This window comes from Ictidomys tridecemlineatus (genome assembly GCF_052094955.1).
Source record: "Ictidomys tridecemlineatus isolate mIctTri1 chromosome 12 unlocalized genomic scaffold, mIctTri1.hap1 SUPER_12_unloc_8, whole genome shotgun sequence".
NCBI classification, from domain to species: domain Eukaryota; kingdom Metazoa; phylum Chordata; class Mammalia; order Rodentia; family Sciuridae; genus Ictidomys; species Ictidomys tridecemlineatus.
The window spans coordinates 284,436-307,416 of record NW_027520966.1 but is presented as its reverse complement, the minus strand read 5'-3'; the positions used below and the strand labels follow the sequence as shown (position 1 = coordinate 307,416).

Sequence of the window (22,981 nt, the reverse complement as noted above, 5' to 3'; positions counted from 1 at the left end):
TCCAGCAATCATACTACTGGGTATATATCCAAAGGAAATGAAATCAGTATGTTGAAGAGATATCTACATCCCTGTGTTCATTGCAGCACGATTCACAATAGACAAGAGATGGAAATAACCTAAATGATTAATTTATAAAAAGACAAAACTGTTGTACATGTACAGTGGAATACTGTTTGTCCATAAAAAGGATGAAATTATTTCATTTGCAACATCGTGGATGTAACTGGAGGAATTTACTTTAAATGAAACCAGGCAGAATCAGAGATATTACATGATCTCATTCAGATGTGGGATCCCAAAACGTGGATCTCATAGAGATTTAGAACAGAGTGGTGATTACCAGAGCATGGGGGGAGTAGGAGAGAGGGAGGGAAGAGGAAACAGTTTGGCCAACAGGTACTAAATTATATTTAGATTTGAGAAATCCTGATATTTTGAATGGCAGCTATTATGAAGACAACAACCATAAGTGTAGGGGAGGATGTGGGGGAAAAGGCACACTCATACATTGCTGGTGGGACTGCAAATTGGTGCAGCCAATATGGAAAGCAGTATGGAGATTCCTTGGAAATCTGGGAATGGAACCACCATTTGACCCAGCTATCTCTCTCCTCGGGCTATACCCAAAGGACTTAAAAACAGCATACTACAGGGACACAGCCACATCAATGTTTATAGCAGCACAATTCATAATAGCTAAACTGTGGAGCCAACCTAGATGTCCTTCAGTGGATGAATGGATATAAAAAAAATGTGGCATATATATACTCAATGGAATTTTACTCAGCAATATGAGAGAATAAAATCATGGTATTTGCAGGTAAATGGATGGTGTTGGAGAAGATGATACTAAGTGAAATTAGCCAGTTCCCCCCAAAAAAATGCCGAATGTTTTCTCTGATATAAGGAGGTTGACTCATAATGGGGTAGGGAGGAGGAGCATGGGAGGAATAGATGAATTCTAGATAGGAAAGAGGGGTGAAAAGGAAAGGAAGAGGGCAGGGGATTAGCAAGGATGGTGGAATATGATGGACATCATTAATCAAAGTACATGTATGAAGATACAAATTGGGTGTCAATATACTTTATATACAAACAGAGATATGAAAAATTGTGATATATATGTGTAATAAGAATTGTACTATATAAAGACATGAATTGGTGTGAAAAAAATTCTGATATTGCACAGTAGAGTGAGTATAGATAATGTATTAGATATTTCTAAAAGGTTGGAAGAAAGGACTTTGGATGTTTTTTCCCCACAAAGCAATAATACATGTTTGAAGAGATAGATACTGATTTGAACATTACACAATATGTGTGTGTATCAAAGCACCATGTGGTAGGTGTACCATAAATATGTACAATTTTTATATGTTTGTTAAAATAAGTACATACATATCATGCCTATATAATAGGGTTTGGTTTTCTCATTTGTATAGTGGATGAACCAATGGTCCTTAGTCCCAGTAGGGTAATGAGGATTAAAGGAACAATCTAGCACATAGCTTAATAGAATATAAGATCTTGCTTAAGATTACCCATTATTATTGTTAATATGCCTTTTTATCACAAAGGCAGAATTATAATTATGGTAGCCAAAACTTAGCATTAACACAAGTATGATAAAATTGGAGTTGTCATCATTCATAAACCTGTGTGGCCTTTCACTGGACGCTACCAGTCTGAAGCTGTGGCATTCCCCCATGTCAGCCACCCCTCAGCCTTCCTCTCTGCCTTCACTCAGATGGAGTGGCCAGTCTGCCTGCCCCTCAGAACCTCTCTGTGAACTCAATCAACATGAAGCATCTCTTGACATGGAGCCCAGTGATCCTGCCTGGAGAAACAGTACACTATTCTGTTGAGTATCAGGGGTGAGTGATTGGTTTTTATTTGAATAATTTTTCCTCCCTCAGACAGCAATTAGTTCCTGGAGACACAGCCCCTTCCTTCTTGGCTCAAGGAGGCCTTGTGAGCCCAGGGATGGATTATATCCAATGATCTGCCCCCTCTGTGTGAGTGGGCATTGAAAGAGTCAAGGAAGCAAGGAACTGCCCTTTGATTTTGACAGTGAACTCTCTAGAAACATGAATGTGTAGACATACATTTTGTTGTGGCTTCTTTTCAACAGTGAGTCAGCTGTCCAAAGAGTTTGACCCTGACTTGAGATGGACAAATCATTGGAGACCCAGATCCTTTGGGAGGAGAGAGAGATCTCAGTTTTCTTGACTATATATAGTCTTGTACTTAGAAGCCAAAACAAATATTCACCCTAAAGATCAGCTGGCCCTGGGGCCTACCAGGCTCTAGTCTTCTCCAGGAATTTGCAACTGTTGAGTAGTGACAGCAGCAGAGAAAGTGCTCAATGTATTTCATTGGCAGTAAATACAAACTGATCACATTATTTAGAAGTGTGTAAGTATTGTAGGCTCAAGACACAGCTGACAACATTTCTGGATATAGGGAACTTAATATATGAAGGAGGAGATGGGCAGAAAATATACTAGGTCCATTCTTTTTCAATATGGTATCCTTTAGCTACAGAGAGTTATTTAAGTTTAAATTAATTTAAATTAAACTCAAATATCTGCTTCCCAGTCACATCGGTCACATTTTGGATGCTCCAGGGCCATACGTGGCTAGTGGCTGCCATATTGAGCACTACCAGTACTGAACATTTCCATCAATTCAGAAAGTTCTACTGGGTAGCAATGCTTGAGGCAATTTCAGAGAGTGATTTGTGCTAGAACAACTGTAATGCTGAGGCAAAAGTGCTGACTCTGCAGCTGCTTTATAATAGGTGGTTGGAAAGGCCTCTCTGAGGTGGTGATCCTTACATCAGATCTGCAAGGAACCATCCCTGTGAACAGCAGGACAGATCATTTGAGAGAGTGAACAGCTGGTCAAAGGTCCTTTGGAATTAAGAGATCAGCATTCTGGGAGAAATGACCAGGAGGTCAGTGTGGCAAGAATATCTCTCTTCTGAGCAGGGTGAGAGAGAAGGCCAGAATCTTATAGCAATGGGGATGAGTTTGGATTCCATTCTAAGTGCTGTAAAAAGCCATGGAAGACAGAAATGTCATGGTATGCTGAGGGTGGTGAATGGCTTGAAGAACAGCAAGAGCGGAGGCTGGGAGACCTCAGCAAGGCAGGACATGAGGGTGGCTGAGATAAGGGTGCTGACTGTGGACATGGAGAGAAATACACAGATTGGGGTTCATGCCTAGGTTTCCCTTGGCTGGTAACAAAAGGAGTAAAGAATGGATGGTTGGTGAGGGAAGAGAGTGGAAGAGCTGGGGGTGGGGAGCAAATGCTGACTATGACGAGTGGGAGAATGGAGACAGTTCCCATCACCTTTGTGCCTGGGTCAAGGGGTTGGTGTGATGCTGCATCTTCTTTTCTTTGGCCAGAGAGTACGAGAGCCTGTACATAAGCTGGATCTGGATCCCCACCAGCTGGTGCACAGTCATTGAAGAACCCAAGTGTGACGTCACGGATGACATCACTGCCACAGTCCCTTACAAACTCCGCGTCAGGGCCACATTGGGCTCCCAGACTTCTGCCTGGAGCACCCTGAAGCACCCCTTTAATCGAAACTCAAGTAAGGCACTTTTTTTCCTTACTCTCTGCTCTACCATGCTCCCCTTCTCATGTTCACCAAGACTTTCAGGATCCTTTTTATCATCAAAATAATCTTTCAAAGCCAGAGTATGGTGGATGTAAACCACTCTTACTGATACATTTTTGAAAAATATTTTTAGTTATAGATGGACATGATATCTTTGTTTTTATTTGTTTGTTGATTTATTTAATGAGGTGCTGAGGATCAAACCCAGTGCCTCACATGGGCTAGGCAAGCGCGCGACCACTGAGCTAAACCCCTAGCTTGCTGATATATTTTTAAAATTGCTGATCACTTTCCTCTCTTTGGTTCTTTGAGTTTGGATGTCATTGCTGACTGTCTTGGTCAGGGTTTGTGGATGGTGGAGACCCTGGCATTGGGAACCTGGCTATTCCAGAAATAGGGAGATAGCTCTAAGATTGCCTCTGACTACACCACTCGTACCTCCATAAATCTTATACTGCCTCCCTTCTGGTGCCTCCTGAATTCCATATTTACTGACTGTCAGCAACTTTGTTGTTTAAAAAGATCTATTTCTTTAATGGCCATGAGAAATAGTACCCTTCTGTGGTTGCTGGGAAATGACTCTTCTAATTGCTATAGTACCTGGAAAATGATTGAAAAAGAAGACAAGAATCCGGGTAGGTGTTCACATATAGCTGAGTGCAAGCAATGGCCAGAGCATGACAGGATGTGCAGAGGTGGAAAACAGTAGAAGCCAGGACTTGATGGATGGCAGGGGGTAGAGAATCAGCTATCCATGTGGCTTTGATATGAAGCTTGTCAAGTCAACAGAAGGTAGCCATGGAAGAGAGAGTGTCTAGGCAAGGTCTGTCTCACAGCACAATCCTTCTGGCTGCTGTGTGGAAAGTGACCTGGAATGGGCAAGCCTGTCCAGAGCAGCGGAAGAGCGAGGAGAGGGTTGTAACACTCCAGCTGATTCAAGATGGAGCCCAGTCCCAAGCGTGGAGGAGAAGGAGGAGGAGGAAAGGATGAATTCAGGAGACATGATGAGTTAGAAAGGACGGGGCTTGGAGACCAGTTATTAGGGGATAGGGCTGGGAGAGATGGTGATGGTGTCCAGCTTCTGATTAGAGTCAGAGAGAATGCCATCCAAAGCAGAGACACTGGGAGAAGCAACTGGTCTTGAGCAATGAGAGACATCTGTGTTTCTGTGCCCTTTGTGATGGAGATTCCAGCAGAATAGCATGCCATGGATGCCTGACTGGCAGCTGGACATCAGGATCTGGGCCTCAGAGAGGTCAAAGCCAGAGACACATAACACCAGAGTTGGTAGCTAAAGATTTGGGAGAGTATAAGATTATCCAGGGAGAAGATATGGGAGACAAAGAGATCCTGGGGTCTTGGGGAACCTCAGGGTTTAACATGTCTATGGAGAGAAGATGGATGGGCTGGGAGGTCATGGAGGGAGAAAAGGCTGAAGGAGGCCCCTGCACGGGTCCTCAAGAAAGTGACCTCATGGAATGGAGGGGATGACAGTGTGGTTGCCGGGGTGGAAGACTGATGGAGGTGGGAAGCAACAGGGCAGCTCTTCCTCTAAGCAGGTGTGGGTGAGAATGCAGATGGTTGGGAGCAGCAGGAAGAACAAGGGCAAGGGCCTTTGGTAGCCTTTTATTCAGAGGTGGCAGAAGATTCTCTGCTGTGAGTGAGGGCAGAGGAAGTAATGGGACAAGGTCAGGGTGGTTAAGGAACTTGTGACATTGGGTGGACCTTAGAAGGTGGGGGCTTAGAAGGTGGGGGCGCCCAAGCAAGAGGCTGAGGAAGATGAAGACAGCTTTGAAAGGGAAGTTGGCTCCGTGGAACTTGAGGGATGTGGTTCAAATCCCAGTTCAGTCACTTGATGCTTGGGTCCCTGCCTTTTCCTCTGTAAAAGGGGCAACAGGTTGCTTCACTGGATAGTTGTAGGGACCACATGAGAAGAAATGTGTAAATTACTCAGCGGAGTGCTATCCTACCATAGCACTCAACTGTGGGTAGGTGTTATCACTTTTTGCTCTAGGGATGCCTGGAGTCGAGAGAGCCAGAGAACAGAGGAGTGGAGGGGTGGGGCAGGAACAGGATTGTTGGAATGAAATACCAGTAGGAATTGTGGTGCCAAAAATGGATTCCTCCCTCTGGCCTCCTTCCCAGGCAATGGGAGGACTTAGTGGAAATGGCAGGATCCTAGGCACTGGGGGAGGGCACTGCAGCTCTGCCTCTGCCTGCAGTACCCAGGTAGCACCCAGCACCACCTCCCTCTGGCACCTGGGAGATGCCAAGACTATTGCTGGGGATTGGCAGCTGTTGGAAGGAAGACTGGGGTCAAATAGATAAGGGAGTGCCTTCCAAACTATGTGGGCAGGGCTGTGCTGTCAAACATGGGCTGAGAAGGCCAGAATAAACAGGAAAAGGTCTTGCTGCAGGGGGAGCTAAAGAAAGGAGCCCGTACTTGCATCAGAAGGTTGAAGATGTGTTCTTGAGCTATCCCTGCACAGTGGAATCAGCAACTGGGCTGGGTGGCTTGGTGATCTCTTAAAGGCATTCTGTCTGTCCTTTTCTGTTTGTAAAAGGCCACTCTGACTTTTCCCCAGGAATGTGAAAGATCCTTCTTTAAGGCTCCCCTATAGAGGATCTTCTGCCCTTAACCTTGTTGGGAGCAGAGGTTCTTAGCCTCAACTGCATGCTGGAGTCGAGGAAGAGCTTGAGAACCACACTCCTGGGGCCCATTCCTGGAGGGTCTGATTTGACTGATTTGTGTGCATCCTGGTCATTAGGAGTTCAAAATTCTTCCTAGTTATTTTAATTATAGCTGGACTTGGGATTGCCTGGTACAAAGAATAAACACCCCTCATGGGGGAGCTAGAAACATAGACATGGGCTCAAATTCTGGTCATTAACTGTGATTCTGGGAAAGTCCCTTAACATTTCCATACAAACAGAATAATATTTACCCTCTTAGGTTTCCTGGGTGGATTAAATGAGACAAGTATGCAGAATGCTTAGGACAGAGGTTCCTGGCCCAACACTGTCAAAAAATTCTTCTCTGAACTTTGGGTCATTTTCTCTAATAATATCTATCCTCCATAAAGATGGAGGTCAGAGGACCTGGATCTGCAAGGCACATATGGATTCATCATCAGTAGTGAGGGGGTGGGAGCTGCCTCTGTGACCCCTTCTGTTCTTGGCCTGCTGGTGGGGATTCCTCTCTCTTTGGGATCCAAGTAATGTAAAAGATGGTATTTATATTTAAATTGTAATTTCTAGAGTCAATGTTAAAATTTGTAAAAAGCCTTTGACTTGCCAATAATATCCCTCTGTCAGGATATGAGATGAGGCCTAGAACAGAATAGCTAACCTATCCACAGGCCTCTGGTGGTTTGCAGATGTCTGAAAGTATTCAGATGCCTGTACATGCCACTGTCTATGAGAACTATAGGGATGCACATGCCCTGCTAGGTATGTTCATTCCTAAGGGGAAAAGAGGGGGCCCAGCTATGCTCCACATAGATCCAAGTTCAGGCAGGTGTTTGGCAAGCATTAAGAAACGGCATCTGCTCATTAGATGAGCCAAGGTGAAGAGCAATGTCTACTAAAATATTAGGTTAGTGGAACCTGGAGCACACAATTTTAGAAGGGAAAGTAATAATGTCTACTTGAGTATGTAATCCCTTTTCCTCTTTTCTTGAGTATATATATTTCTGGAAAAGAATAGAAGACTTTATCGAAGTTAAGAGGTAAAAAAAAAAAAAAAAAAAAAAAAAAAAACCAGAATCATAGTAAATCTTTGCCATTTGGGTTTCATTCATTTATCATTAAAAAAGTGGTCCTGCCTGGGACTGGCTTTGATTCTGCCCTTGTCTTGCCAACAGCCATCCTCACCCCACCCAGGATGGAGGTGTCCAAGGATGGCTTCCACCTGGTCATTGAACTGGAAGACCTGGGGCCACAGTTTGAGTTCCTCGTGGCCTACTGGAGGAGGGAGCCTGGTGCCAAGGTGAGTCGGGCTTTGCGGGGAGATGGCATAGCTCTCTGAGGGTGGGTGAGGAGAGCCAGGTCCTGCAGTGCTCACTGTCTGGGAAGCCTGAGAATGAGCAGCTCTGGGTGAAGCCTGTGGAGGGAGAGATGACTAGATGCTGACCATCCCGTGGGCCTCTTTAAAAAATAAAAATGCCTTAGTCCACTTTGATCTTGGCTGGGAACATTTTCAGGCAGATCTGCTGAAGTTTGGGGGACAGCCTCATGCCCCGAACTAAGCTAGATTGACCTGGAACATCTTTTGAATGGACTTTTCCCCTCTCTCATCAGCTGATCTCCTCAGCCAGTTAAGGGAAGCAGGCCAGGGTGTTCCAGATCAACTGGATGATTTCAAGAGCCTACGAGGCTGGTACAAGCCTCTTGAGGGTGTGGATCTTGGCAGGGAAGAGAAGGGGGCAGCCAGTCAGGAGCTGGCTTATGAATAAACCCATTTAATTAGGAGCAGGTAGGCCATGCAGAAAGCCCGGGAGGGAGCTGCCCCTCCCCGTGGGAAGGCTGCTGTAGTCCAGGAGAGTGGAGTCCAGCCCTCACAAAACAGCAGCAGCAGAAGGGGTGGGGCACCAATGGAAAGTGAGGGGACCCTCAAATCCATGGAGCCCCTGTCCAAGCTGAGAGGGAGACAGGGCCTAGAGGCCCACTCCCATCAGCACCAGGAAGTAATGGGCTTTCTCAGAGTATTAATATGGGCTCTCACAGAATCCCTGAGCAGAGCTGGCAGAGTCTCCTTTCTCCAGGGACCCCTACCTGTGGTGGCCTTGCTTCCTTCTGCTGAGTCCTCTTCCTGTGGCTCCTGCCCAGCTTACTCCCAGGCCCTGCCTTTCATCACAGCTTCCAACATACGCCTATGATGGTGCCTTCCCAGCCACTCAAGGCCTCTGAGCCTGAGGCCTCTCACAGTATCCTCTCCCCTTTATCCCTAATTCCAGATCTAGGTATTCACTTTCCCAAGACCAAAGTCTTTGGAGAGGAATCCCATTGTTCATGCTCATCGGGCCAAGCTTAGTGGTTGCAGGGAGCTAGTTGGTCTCTGATAGGACCCTTCTCAGACTGGAGGTATCCCAGATCACTTAGTGGTGTCTGAGGGCAGTGCATATGCCCTGCCACACACTCAATAGGGGCTTTAGGTTGAGAAGTGTCCCCTGGAAGGTGGGTGGGGGCAGGTAGGGCAGGCAATAATACCAGCCCTTATCCCCATGAGGTCAGAGCCAACTGATAGGACATGACATTGCCAACCAGACAGGTGGAGTGGTGCTGGGGACAGGGTCAGCACCTGGCAGGAGGCAGCACATAGCTCCCTCAGATTCTTTGGGACAGAGTGGTTCCCCACCCTTGTAACTGGCAGGGCCAGTGCTGAAAGAGAAGTATGTGCCCTGAGTCACCTAGGCTCAGCCTACACAAGCCTCTGCAGGCTCAGATGCAGAGCACAGGCCCGGGGCAGGCGGTGGATGTGGAAAGGTGGACAGCAGAGTGCATAGACAGAGGGATGGATGGGCAAGTGGGGAGGCATGGCCCACCAGCTCTCTGATTTTATGCACTGATCTCTGTGGCAGCAGTGACCATGCCAAATCCTTGCCCAGTCAGATTTCCAAATTTCCAGTCTCTGCTCAAGTATCATCCTTTCAGAAAGGTTTCTGCTAACCCCATTGTCTAAACTAGTGCCTCCCTGTCACTCTCTAGCCCCTTGCCTTTTCTCTGCACAGCTTTTATGGCCACCTGACATGTATGTATATATTGTTGGTCTTCCCCACGACAGCTCTACAACAGCAGAGACTTTGCCTCCTTTGTTATATGCTCTGTCCCTGTTCCTGGAACAGTGCCTGATACTTATTAGGTGCCTAATAAATGTGAGTGGATAAACGAGCAAGTGAGTGCAAACATGCGTGAGTAACAGGGAACATTCTGTACGTACCCCAGATAGGAAATTTCTGCAGTGTTTCCTTCCTGGCTCTCCTCAACCTTTCCAGTCCTGCTACCCTCAGAGAATAACTGTGTTTTCTATTCTCCCAAAGGAACAGACCAAAGTGGTGGGGAGTAGGGGTGTTCCTGTGCACCTGGAAACCATGGACCCAGGAGCCACATACTGTGTGAAGGCCCAGTCTCTGGTGAAGGTCATCGGGAGGCACAGTGCCTTCAACCAGGCAGAGTGTGTGGAGGTACAAGGTAAAGAAGATATGCCTGTCCCTTGGGCCCCCGCAGAGGTGACAGCCCCTCTTGGTGCATGCTCAGGTGCCTTTGATTCTGAGCCTTCCCTTGATTTCACAGACCTGGGTGGGTTTCCGGTGGTCAATGTGTGCAGGAGGCCATCCTAGTGCTGGGTGGGGATCTTTAAGCAGCTGTCACTCTCCCCGTGAGAGCTTCCTTCTCCCTGGGCCAGATGTGTCAAGGCTGATGAATACTGCCTGTGATTAGAGGTGGCTGCAGGACAGGCCACCAGGTTCCTTGGTGAGCCTGGGAAGGAGGTCATACACCATACAATGCCACAGTTTCTTTTATTGGAAGGGGCTTTATGGAGTGTCTCCAGAAGCCTCTTTTTTTTCCCCCCTTGACATTAAAAAAAAATTTTTTTTTTTAGTTGTAGATGGACACAATACCTTTAATTAATTAATTAATTTTTTTATGTGGTGCTAAGGATTGAACTCATTGCCTCACAGGTGCGAGGCAAGTTTTCTACCACTGAGCTACACCTCCAGATATGGTCTAAAAACGTGAATAACTTGAAAACCCTTTTGGAAAAAATAAACCCAACAAAATTCTACATCCTATGATCCTACCATTCAAATATCACCACTTGTGTGTGTGTGTGTGAGTGATCTTTTAGCCTTGAATATATAGTACATTCATATGGTACAAAAAATATGAGACACATGGAAATTTTATTTTCCATGTCCATTTTCCCCACCCATAAAATTCCTATACCCTCTACCATAGATACAGACTTCTTGCATATACTTCTGAAGACTTTTTAATGCATATACAAGTAAATGAGAATATGTTTACATATATTGCCTTTCCTTTTCTTTGAGGGGTGGGTACTAGGGATTGAACTCAGGGGCACTTGACCCCTGAGCCACATCCCTAGCCCTATTTTGTATTTTATTTAGAGTCAGGGGTCTGTCTGAGTTGCTTAGCATCTCTCTGTTGCTGAGGCTAGCAAAAATGGTGGCATGTTCTATACATTTTTCTGGATCTTGTCTTTTTCATTTTATGTATCTTATATATTTTGCCATATTAATAAAGTAGTTCCTTTATTCTTCTTTATTGCTACATACTATTTCATTATATGTATATGAAATAACTGATTTAACTAGTCCCCTATTAATGGGCACTTAGTTTTTCCCAAAATATTTTGCTATTACAGCCAATGCTCTAATTAATTTCCGCTAATACATTGATTATTTTGCCAGGGATGGGTGTGTAGCTCAGTGGTAGAGGGCTTATCTAGCATGCACAAGACCTTAAGTTTGACCCTCCCAACATTGTGAGAAAAAAAAGATAATTTTTCTGGTATACATTTATTTGAAGAATAAATTATTCGAGGTAGATTGACTTGGTTGAAGATATAGACCTTTAATTTTGATTGCTGTTTTCAAATTGCCCTCCAAAGGAGCGTAGCCCTCAGTCATTACCTACACGTCGGAGTTCTATAGCATAAAAACACTGTGCCTATTTTTCTGTTTTTCCCCAATAACTAACATATCTATAACTGTTCCCATGTAAATTTTCTGATTATTATTTTATTCACTTTCAAAAAAAATCATGTCTTGTTTAAAAAATTCCAATCAACACAGAAATTTTATTTTGTTTGTTTTTTTTTTTTTTTTTTTTTTTTATTGGTTGTTCACAACATTACAAAGCTCTTGACATATCATACTTCGAACAATAGTTTCAAGTGAGTTATGAACTCCCATTTTTACCCCAAATACAGATTGCAGAATCACATTGGTTACACATTCACATTTTTACATAATGCCATACTAGTGACTGATGTATTCTGCTACCTTTCCTATCCTCTACTATCCCCCTCCCCCCCATCTTTTCTTTCTATCCCATCTACTGTAATTCATTTCTCTCCTTATTTTTCTTCCAATGATGAATGGATTAAACACAGAAATTTTAAAAAGGGTCAGAGTTAAATATTGTCCACTCTTCCCCATATACCACTCAGGAGGTTTTCTTTGGTGAGTCTGGCATTTAATCCTCCCAGTACTGTCTGTGTGATTCCAGTGCTCACACACACAAAGGGGCCTATCCCATACCTAGTGTTCTGTGCCTGGCTCGTCTTCACTTGGCAATATATCATGAGCATCGTATTATGTCGGTATCTTTGGGTCCACCTCAGTTTTTTTAAATGCTGCATAGTAAACCAGTATATTTAATATCTCCTTATTAATGAGAATATTTTGTGTTTTCTAGTCCTTTGCCACTATAAACCATGCTGTAGTAACCAAGTGTGTATCTGTCCCAATTCTCATTTTAATAGCTGAATGACTAGCCTACCATTCTGTTGAATCCCCTTTATTGGGTATTTGAATCACTTCTGTTTGCTTTTTGGGGGAGGGGAGGTACCAGGGATTGAACTTAGGGTCACTCAACCACTGAGTCATGTCTCCAGTCCTATTTTACATTTTACTTAGAGACAGGGTCTTACTGAGTTGCTTAGCACCTTGCTTTTACTGAGGCTGGCTTTGAACTTGTGATTCTCCTGCATCAGCCTCCCGATCCGCTGGGATTACAGGCAGGCGCCACCACACCCAGCTTTCATTTGCTTTTGAAGATGATATTCATTCTTTTATTAAATGAATATTTACTGAGTATTCACTGTGTGCCAAATCCTGGCCTGTGCACTTGGATACAGCAGGGAAATCCCTGCTCTCAAGAACCTCCCCTCTAGTGGAGACAGACTCCCAACAAGCAAAAGATGGGATGGTATCAGTGGGTTCCATGGGGAAAATGTACCAGAACATGCCTGGAGGGGTGGGAGGGGCAGGGACCACTCTGGGCAGAGAAGGGGGTTCTGTTGCTGTATTCCAGAAGTTTCCATGAACAGACCGATGCATATAATTGTTTCCTTTCTTGGAATTATTTTTTTGGAATTGAAATCATAGGAGTGGATTGAAAGGGTATGAACATTTGTGTATCTCTCAATGTATACTGCTAAAATAATTTTCAAAATCTTTGAAACAATATGCATGGCCCCAGCCACTTGTGTGACTACCAGCTTCTCCACAACCTTCCTGGCTAAGTTACCCTTCACATTGTGAGCTAACTACCCGACCAGGGGGCGCTTAAATGAGCTACTCCAGGTTACACAGAACAGAGATGGGAAAATACTGCATTCCCCTTCTGCATCTCCAGATGCCCAGGTCTGGTCCTTTCTGCTACATTTACAATTACAATAATTATGGGCTTTGGAGCTAACCCTATCTGTGTGACCTGGGGTAAATTGCCTAACCATTCTGAGCATAGAATCATCTTATAAAAGCAGAGAAACTCATGCCCATTGCAAAGAACAGGGGTTTACCACCCAGCCCCCAGAATAGAGATGGAAGGAGGAGCCACATAACAGGGGCTTGATATATCATAGTTATTATGTGACTGTTTTCCAGACTTAATATTCTCCTCCATAAGATGGATCAGTGCTAAGAGCAAATTGCGAAACACTTTGTTTTCGGTTACCACTCAGCCAGTTCTGGGGCCTGGCCGGGTGCCTTCCTCTGGCAGCTGTGCCAGGTATGTGCTAACACCACTCTTGCCTTCACACACAATGCTCCTCCCTTCCCCTTCCTGAGAAAGAGATTTTAATCTTCTCTGGAGCTTTCTGGAAAGCATACCTTAATCTAGATTTTCTAGATTAAATCTAAAATTTAGATTTTAGAAAAATGGCGGCAATTTTGGTTACCAGGGCACATTATCAAATCTCAGGTTTCTGGCTTCTGCCATCTTGATTGACATTCGGCGTCAACTCCAGGGGTCAGGGGAGGCCTGGGTTTGGAGGCTTCCCCTTCATTGTGGTTTCTAAGCGTCTTCTTGTCTTTCTGTCTCCAGAAGAGGCTCTCCCGCTGGCCCTGGCCCTGTTTGCCTTCCTTGGCTTCATGCTGATCCTCGTGATTGTGCTGTTCTCCATCTGGAAAATGGGTCAGCTGCTCCAGTACTCCTGCTGCCCCGTGGTGGTCCTCCCAGACACCTTGGTAAATAAGCTTCCTTTTTCCTTGCAGCATGATGCTGATCAGAGGGCTGTACCTTAGGCCTTAGGTGGGCATGGCATGCTTTTTGTGGTTTTTTTGGTTTTTAGAGAAGAGCACCTGTCTCAGTCTGTATTGCTAGAATAGAATATCACAGATTGGGTAATTCATAAACAATAGAAGTTCATTTGGTTCTGAGGAAAATATGACCTTTGACCTTTGGGTTTGACTTATTTTGCTTAACATAATATTCTTAAGTTCCATTCTTTATGACTGGCTGAAACTCCATTGTGTATATATACCACATTTTCTTTATCCATTCATCCATCGATGGACACCTAGGCTGGTTCCACAGTTTGGCTATTGTGAATTGTGCTGCTATAAACATGGGTGTGCATGGATCACTATAGTATAACAACTAATTCTTCAGGATAAATACTGAGGAGTGGTATAGCTGGGTCATATGGTGGTCTCATTCTTAGTCTTTTGAGGAATCTCTGTGCTGATTTCTGTAGTGGCTGTAGTAATATACAATCCTACTAACAGTATAGAAGTGTTCCTTTCTCTCCATGTCCTCTTCAGCATTTATTATTGTTTGTGTGCTTGATGTTGCCATTCTAACTGGAGTGAGATGAAATCTCATTTTAGTTTTGGTTTGCATTTCTCCAATTGCTAATTATGTTGAACATTTTTTTAATGTATTTGTTGGCCATTTGCATTTCTTCTTTTGAGACATCTGTTTAATTCATTTGCTCATTAATAAATTGAGGGTTTTTTTTTTGGGGGGGGGAATACCAGGAATTGAACTTAGGGACACTCAACCACTGAGCCACATCCCCAGCCCTGTTTTGCATTTTATTTATAGACAGGGTCTCACTGAGTTGCTTCGCACCATGCTTTTGCTGAGCTGGCTTTAAACTTGGGATCCTTCTGCCTCAGCATTCCCAGCTGCTGGGATTACAGGCATGCACCACAGAGCCTGGCTGAGTTTTTTTGATGCTGAATTTTTTGAGTTCTTTATATATTCTGGCTATTAATCCTCTGTCACAAGAAGCAGCACAGTTTTTCTCCTATTCTGTAGGTTCTTTCTTCCCATTCTCAAGTCCTTTTACGATCTACATCAATCCATTGGTGAAAGTAGAGCCCTCAGCTAATCATCTCTCAAAGGTCCCACCTTAAGGCTGTTGCCTTGGGAATTCAATTTGCAATACATGCTTTTGGGAGAACATATTCAAACCACAGCAATTTCTAATCAGAGGGTCTAGGAGAGATCTCCCTTCTCCAGGGTATAGGCACCTCCCTGAGGCCACCTCTGCTTTCTCCCAGGACCTGGCATGAACACAACCTGGTGTTTGCCCAGCCCAGGATGCTTGCCATTTCAGGAGTCATACACAGTTTTTCTCTTCTGAACTGTCCTGCTGAACCTTCTTGGTCCCTTTCTACAGTTCCAACAGTGGCTACATTCAATAACATACTCCAACACAATATATTCAACTGATCCGCCAAGAGCATGTGTGGGAACACGGGAAGTCTGGACTATGCTTTGTCTTTGGTGGGGATGGTGTGGAAACATGAGGGGCAATTTGGACTTCATAGTGACTCCCAAAGACTAGGGGTCCCTGCCGGTGTTCCTAGCTCTGCACTAGCCTAGGATTCTTATTCTACTCCAGGGAACACAGAGCACAGGAGTGAGTGTGCCCGGGGCCATGGTGGGGAGAAGCAGAAGCCAGCAGTTCCCACACGGTGCATCTGGCCACCTCTCTAGATGCCTCCCTGGATATTCCAACTTCTATTCTGTTTTCTCCCCTGGATTTCTAAAGTGGACAAATTCTCTGAGTCAATGCATTTCCCCACGGTGCTGTGTGAGAGATATATCATTAGTGTCTATTAAATCCCAAACACATTCTGGAGCCGGGCGTCACTACCACCATCCCCCTTCTCTCAGCAGAGCCTAGCTTCTCCGACAGTTGCATTGTTTATACATAATCCTCCAAACTGTTAAAAAAAAAAAAAGCAATTTCCAGCCAGCCTTGCAAAATCCACTCATCTTGCCAATTAAACTGTAGAAAATTACCAATCGGAAATCTTTGGCAATTCTCCAAAATGTCCTTCCAGGTTTGTGCTTATTTTATCTGTGTGGGTGAAATGTTACATGTCTATATCTACAATTTTACAATTGGGACGGCTGCACTCTGAAATGTGCCATGAAGAATTCCTTTCCATTAAAGTTTATATCACCATGTAACAGTCAAAGCAAAAGTACCCATGCAAGGACAATCATGTTAATTCGGTCCAGTGTATATTCTCTATTTAAAAATATAATTTTTCCCATGTCTTTCATCCATAGTTGCTTCCCAGGGATGGGGCTTTGGTGCTAACGGGTCTTTCTTTCCTTTCTGTGACTGACTTCATTCTTTCTTTTCTTGCTGTCATATTCTACTATAAGGTGGGTGGCAAGCATAGAGATGGCCCCAAGTTAGTAACAATGGACCACCCCAAATGTGGCCTTGTGTGCTTCACAGAAAGTGGCATTTGTGAGTTCAGATGCTTTTGGGGATCAAATAGGTACTGGAAAAAATGTCAATGCAGTACAATGACCATCACTCAATAAGAAGAGGTGATGGACCCAGGGAAAATCATTCCATCTAAAGAAAGCAGCTGCTTTTTAGCTCCAGAAGGTTGCCACAAAGGTCTGAGCCAGTGCTGCCAGACCTCCAAGATTCATTTATTTATTTTTTGCAGTGCTGGCGATCAAACCCAACTAGACATGCATTTTCCCACCAAGCTACACCCCAGTCTGAGATCTCCAAGTTGTAAATAGGAAACCTCGAAGTCCAGATCCTTATGAGAAATCTCATGATTTTTAAATATTGAAAACATATTTTGGAGGGCCTGGGTTGTGGCTCAGTGATAGAGCACTCGCCTAGCATGCATGAGGCACTGGGTTTGATCTGGCACCACATAAAAATAAAAACAAATAAAATAAATAAACTACAACTAAATTTAAAAAAAAATGATAACACATATTTTTAAAATATCATTGGAACCTTGCTTGAAAGTTAGTTCTAATTGTGCAACAATGTTTAAATTTTTTTTCAGGGGTACCGGAGACTGAACTCAGTGGCACTTGACCACTGAGCCACATCCCCAGCCCTATTTTGAATTTTATTTAGAGTCAGATTCTCCCTGAGTTGCTTAGCACACTGCTTTTGCTGAGGCTGGCCTTGAACTCGCAATCCTCCTGCTTCAGCCTTCTGAGCTGCTGGGATTATTTAATTTAAATGTTTTAGAATTGTGCTGTCCTTTAAAGTCATGTGTGATAGATTGGGAGGACAGTACAAAAGATTTGAAAAATTTTAGTAATTTTTTACTGCATGTTAAATGACAATATTTTGGTGTATCTGTTAAATAAAGTATATCACTAACAATAACTCCACCTATTTCTTTTTACTTTTTAAAATGTGCTTCTAGATTTTAAAAATTGCATATGCGGCTCTCATTGCTTTCACTGGACAGCACTGCTCTAGGATTTAAAAATAATCAAGCAAACCACTACAGGTTTGGCAGTCAGGGTCCTGAGAATCTGACTAGGACCAGCAGCAGTGAATTGATGGCTGCTCCAGGCTAACACTCCTGCTCAGAGAGCCCTTCTTGTATGATATCTTTTCTTATTGTCGGTTGGACACCAAGAGTAAACCCCTGAAGCTGCCTCTTTAGAAACAGGATCAAGAGTGATTGGCTGGATGATGCTGATGTCTAGGAGACCAAGGTGGTGGAAACCATCATGCCTGTTCATTTGTGTGCATGTACTTTAGGAGTGATGACCAGGAGGTCAGTGGAAGGTAACTATAGAAGAACACAGAGAATTTGTGGAGGTGAGCATACTAGCAATGAAGTCCCTTTGAATAAATGGGTATCTGCATGTTTGCAACTAGCAATGATTATGCACCAGGGTCTCAGGAAAAAAAATATGACTAAGAAAGAGATTGCATTTATGAGCACCTTCTCTGGACTTGGCACTGTGATAGTTGCTGTTCATGAAGCATCTTAGACTAGTTCATTGTTCTTCAGCTCTTGGTGGAAAATGGTTAGTTCCCCCCCACCCCTGCCCCCCGAATTCTGGAATTTTGGAGCACTGACGCATCAGGGCCTTGAGGGAATAGCTTGGCAGTGAACTGGGAGATGACCTCAGCAAATGCTGGAAGTCACTGATCTAGGGGTTGGAATTGTCTTTGGGATTTTTTTAACAGCTTGAAATTTCATCAAATAATTGGGATTTTTGTGACACTCTTTACTCTCACTACTTTCTATTAGTGACATCTAATCATTGATGAAAATTAATTTTCAGAAAGTAACCAATTCACCCCAGAAGTTAATCAGCTGCAGAAGGGAAGAGGTGGATGTCTGTGCCACAGCTGTGCTGTCTTCTGAGGAACTCTTCAAGGCCTGGATCTAGACCTGAGGAAGGGCCCACAGACTGGCCTGCAGGACACAGGACTCGTGAGGGGTGAGGCTGTGTTCCTGTTTTCCTCCACGGATGAAGGACAAGAGAAGTCTGAAGAGCCTGCCATGTCCATGTGCGGGAGCAACTGTCAGAGGCTGAGTGTCGTGCCAATGGCACTGGTGAGAGTTCAGGAGATGTGACTTCCAGACCCAGAGCTGACATTTGCTAGCTGAATGACCCTGGGGAAAGTGACTTCATCCCTCTGGTTCTCAGGTTTCTCTTCTGCAATGGGGATTAACTACGCACCTGTCTCTGCTCTCTGTCTCTCTTTCTATGTATGTAAATACATTCAGCCCTTGCAGGTCTGCGGGTGGCATTCATGCTGGGAAAGGCCAGCGCTCCTGGAGAGCAGGATATAAATGTGGAGTAAGAAGGACCAAAGGCCATACGTGAGTTGGCTTGGGCTCCCCGCTTTCCCAGAGGAAATGGAAGAGGAAAGGAAGGATGGGAGCAAGTATTGATCTCACTTCAAGCCAAATGCCTATGCAGAGGTGGAGGGCTCAGCTAGCCATGGTGGGTGACCTGGAAGGCCACAGCCCCCCAACGTAGGCAGTGCACCAGTGCTGGGGATCCACAGAACACCATCAAGTGTGGACTGAGTGCACATCCTGAGGACGGCCGGTAAAATGTGTGTGTGGTGTGATGAGAGGGCAGGAGGTGGTCGGTTCCAAGTGTAATGTTTGCAGCATCTGTTTTTCCTGTGGCATTGTCAAAGTGCAGAAGTAAAAATCAAAAGGGGTGGTCTTTTTGGTTCCTGCAAAAAAAAATGGGCTTTGGGGTTTTAGTTACATCACCAGCCTTGGGTCCAGAGAAGCGAAAAATACACACAGTTCTGGCTTCATGCTTCAGCCCATAGTCACAGGCTGCCTGCTTTGGGGACAGCTTCTACTGCACAAGAGCTCCAACTGACTCAGGTGTCAACAAGATCACCTGACCAGGGCACTCTTGGTTTTTCCCAGAGGCCCCTTTCCATAGGATTTATGTGGGGACTTCCTTTTCCTTTAGGCATTCCACTCAGAGATCCAGACTCTGCCTCTTCTACTCTGCTTTTCCTGTTCTCAACTCTGGAAGCCACTACTCTCTCCTCTCCCCAACCAGGTGAGAGAGAGCCTAAGACTAGAGAAGGAGTGGAGGGAGGAAGTTTCTTGAGGAGTGAAGGATTGATTGTTGATCAAGACCTGTACCTTTTTATTCCCCACTCCCTCCCAGGTCTGGAGCCTCTGAGTGGGTTCCTCTCTACCCCCACTTCCTGGCCCTTCCAGCCAACCTGTGGTGGGGACAGTCTAACTGCCTCAACTAGTTGTCTTCCCCTTTGTAACACCACCACCCCACCATCCTCTCTCCACCTGGCAGGGTCTCAAGTAGATTGGGCAGGGCTGTGTCCAAGAGTGAGATATCCTAAGTGCTTTGCCTTTATGTTCTTCTTGTTGGTTTGACTCCTTTATGTGTGAATTTTATACTGTGCCTGAACTGGAATCATGTTCATTTTATAAAAAATAAAGACCACATGACTACATGGGTCATACTTGATCCTTCCTCTTCCCTGCCTCTTTAATCTGTATCGTCCCTCCATCACCTGACCAAGCCCAGAACCAAGAAATGACCCCTGACCTCCTCTGCTTGAATCTCTCACAGGATTCCATCCATTTTTGCTAGTCTGTATAGGTACATGGAAATTTCTCTCAATTCTTTGTTGTCTCCCCATGTCCCCAACACATGTGTTTATTGAGCCCCAACCATGCACCAGGCACTGAACTAGTTCTTGATCATAGAGGGGCTGCCTCCTCTGTAGCTGAAGATTTCCTCCCTCCTGGAGCCTCTCCCTTCAACTAATTTATCCCTGTCACTTGGTCCTTTAAGTCAGGACGTTCTAATAAGTGGACGTGGGGAGCATTTAATGATAACAGGACAAGAGCTATCAACTGGGATTACTCTGGTGAGCCAGGAGTGAGGTCACCCTAGTTATAAGGCAGAGCTCTGACTTCATGCTTCTTCTGGAAGCTTTAGCCTTCCAGATGCTCAGTTACCAGGCCCAGGAGCAGGCTCAGCACTAATGCTGGCTTTCCTCTCACAGCTGTCATTGAGACCTACAGACTTCTGGGGAAGAGTTGGAGGGCACTGGGTGTCTGTGAGTAGCCCAGGGTGGCTTCTTTGGTTTCAGTGATGTCTCTTGCAGCTTTTGCCACTGCCCTCCTAGGAGCTGTCCCTAGGATGCCCCAGAGTCCAGCCCAGCTGTCCTGATTTTGCCTTCAGGGAACATCTCCCAGTGTCCAATGAAGAAACCCTATTCCATGAGGCTTATGTTCCAACAGGACAAGGGAAGAATACTAATAATGCGATAATAAAGAAGTATATTATTTAGTGAATTAGTATATTGGGAGTTTATGAGGCTTATGGAAAAATGAAAGGTAGAGTAGAAAATGGAGCCTGGCAGCCGGTTGAAGCTTTCTCAAAATGAAAGTGAACTCAAACAATGGAACCTAAGATATCTGTTGGGTAAGTTTTTTTCATAGCCATACAGTGTGACAAATTACCAGTGATTCAATAACAAAGCAATTTGGCAACAAATGTTTGGAGGTATGTAGACTAATGCAAAAATGTTGTTAAGTATTTGCATTGTTAATATTATTGATAGTTCATTTAAAAATGTTATTCTCCTAAATTATCAGTTAGAGCAAGAAATAATTGTTTATTTTGTTGGGAACCTAGCTTTCAGGATTAGTGAAAAGGAGGGCCAGTTGTTGATCTCACAGTTTGAATAAGAACTGTATGTGGTTATGACTGAATCAAACAAGTTAATATGTAGTCATGCTTGCTTAAAACAGTAAATCAAACGTATTTTGGCTTTTTATTCCCCACTGAAACAGCCCGTTAGAAATGTCACTGCCAAAATGCACCCCGATTCCCAGATTTTTGGTTTCCGATGCTATTTTTCTACAAGTCTGGGGGCTGAAAGGTACAAGGTAATTCTAGAACACCTATAATTTGTTGGATCATAAAACAAAGCTTTAAATGATTGAGTCATTCAAACTTATCCACAACCCATCTATACAAAATGCTCCTACTAGCTAAAGGTTTGGCAGTGGGAACATCAGGAGAGGGTTGGCTGGCATCAATTGGTACAATACATTTGAATTCATCAGTCCCTAATGATATCCAACAAGAGCTGACAAGATGAATTTTCAAAAAATAATTGAATAGAATGTATTTCAGTTGGGTTGGGCTTATTAACTCATTTATTGTGTCAATAAAAAGTACTAGTAAATGTAAATGCACAATTCAGAACGTGTTTTCTCCTTCACCACCAATCTCTGGCCCCAGTCACTGCCCTCTTCCACCTGAAGGTCTGTACAGCCTCTCCAGAGGCCATCTCTAGTCTGCCCACGCCTACATCGTGTCCTGCCAAGAGGTTCTATGGCAAAGTTCTTTTGAGTTCCTTTTGTAGACACTCTCTGCCACTCCTCCCCATCTCTTTAAAAAGGGTGTCTTATTTCCTCCATGCCTTATTTCATCCTTTGGCCTTTGACTATGTAAGTGCTGATCTCTTTGAGTTTCCAGCGTCAGCTTCTGGGGCCACCTGGACGGGAGGACCTCATGACGTCCGTGGGTGTCTGGCGCCACCTTGTGGTGAGTCCTGGAAAATTCCTTCTGCTGTTTCCAAGCGCAGTGAAACTCCCTGGGCCTCCGGGATAAAGGAAGACTCTGACCATTTTTCCAAATGAGGACTCAGTTGGAAAACTCCCACGGGCTCTGCCTTTAACAAACTTCCATTGTCAGTTGTGGAGTCGAGACGTTAGTGGCCTATCTCTTCCCTCTGTGTCTGTGTTCTATCTGTCCCTGGCACATTGGTGGCTTCACAGAGTGCCTGGCTCGCCCTCTGTACTGTGACCATTCCCAACTTCTTAAAAAAAGAAGAAGAAGAAAGAAAAAAAAGACTTCTTTTGATGTCTTCCTTGCTGTGTGTCCTATTTCCAACCATCCTGGGCCAGACTGACTTTCTTGGGGGTGTTCCTCTGGCTACGGATCACTAGGGGGCGCCACTGTGACACCTAGTCTGTGAAATTGGGACCAGAAACATCAGAGCTGATCCCAAACTATGGCCTTCTTTTTCTGGCTCCTGGGACCTTCAGGTCCTCAAATCCTGGACAAACCAAGTGAGTCTGGAAAACCCACGCCTGCCTGAGGTGGAGAATGAGGCTCGCAACTGGAGGACAGCGCTTCCTCTCTGCCTCCTTCAGTGAGAGGCTGGAAAAACTGAGCAGGCTGCCCTCTCCCGCATCTAGGAGCGAAGTCCAGGCCCCCAGGCTGTGGAGGAGGTTCCTGGTCTCTCCACTGCACCCCATGGAGGACAAAAACAAACAATCCCCCCTCTCCCTTTTTTTAGTTTATTTTTCAGAATCAGCATTCTAACGTTTGAATCACATCGCAAGTTTGGAATAAAAATTCCAAACTTTTGCTTTGATGTTCACCTTACCTGTGCAAGTACCCATGGGCTTTTAATACTGGGTCAGGAGAATCACCTCTTAAGGCCTCCATACCCTGTCCGTGCTCTTCCTAAACCACAGATGGTCACGCCTGGGCACCAGTGTGGTCACTGCCACAAGGGCTGATCCTGATCCCTGCCAAAGTCTGGTC

At 44.6% G+C, this 22,981-nt stretch overlaps 1 protein-coding gene across 3 annotated transcripts in view; it reads left to right on the top strand.

The window, feature by feature from the left end:
* The first annotated feature begins 1,757 nt into the window (after nt 1–1,757).
* Nucleotides 1,758–22,981, top strand: part of LOC144372373 (interleukin-20 receptor subunit beta-like) — a 238,085-nt gene continuing 216,861 nt past the window's right edge. Inside the window, exons 1-7 of one of the 3 annotated variants that reach the window (XM_078035767.1) lie at nt 1,758–1,877; nt 3,414–3,604; nt 7,495–7,619; nt 9,670–9,820; nt 13,706–13,848; nt 18,191–19,444; nt 19,556–19,876. In XM_078035767.1, coding sequence (XP_077891893.1) covers nt 1,804–1,877; nt 3,414–3,604; nt 7,495–7,619; nt 9,670–9,820; nt 13,706–13,848; nt 18,191–18,298 — 792 coding nt within the window. In that variant the 5' untranslated portion in view covers nt 1,758–1,803 and the 3' untranslated portion in view covers nt 18,299–19,444; nt 19,556–19,876. Of the gene's footprint in view, nt 1,878–3,413; nt 3,605–7,494; nt 7,620–9,669; nt 9,821–13,705; nt 13,849–16,045; nt 17,718–18,190; nt 19,445–19,555; nt 19,877–22,981 lie in introns of those variants that run through there. The other 2 variants (XR_013432393.1, XM_078035766.1) reach the window with 2 other exon arrangements.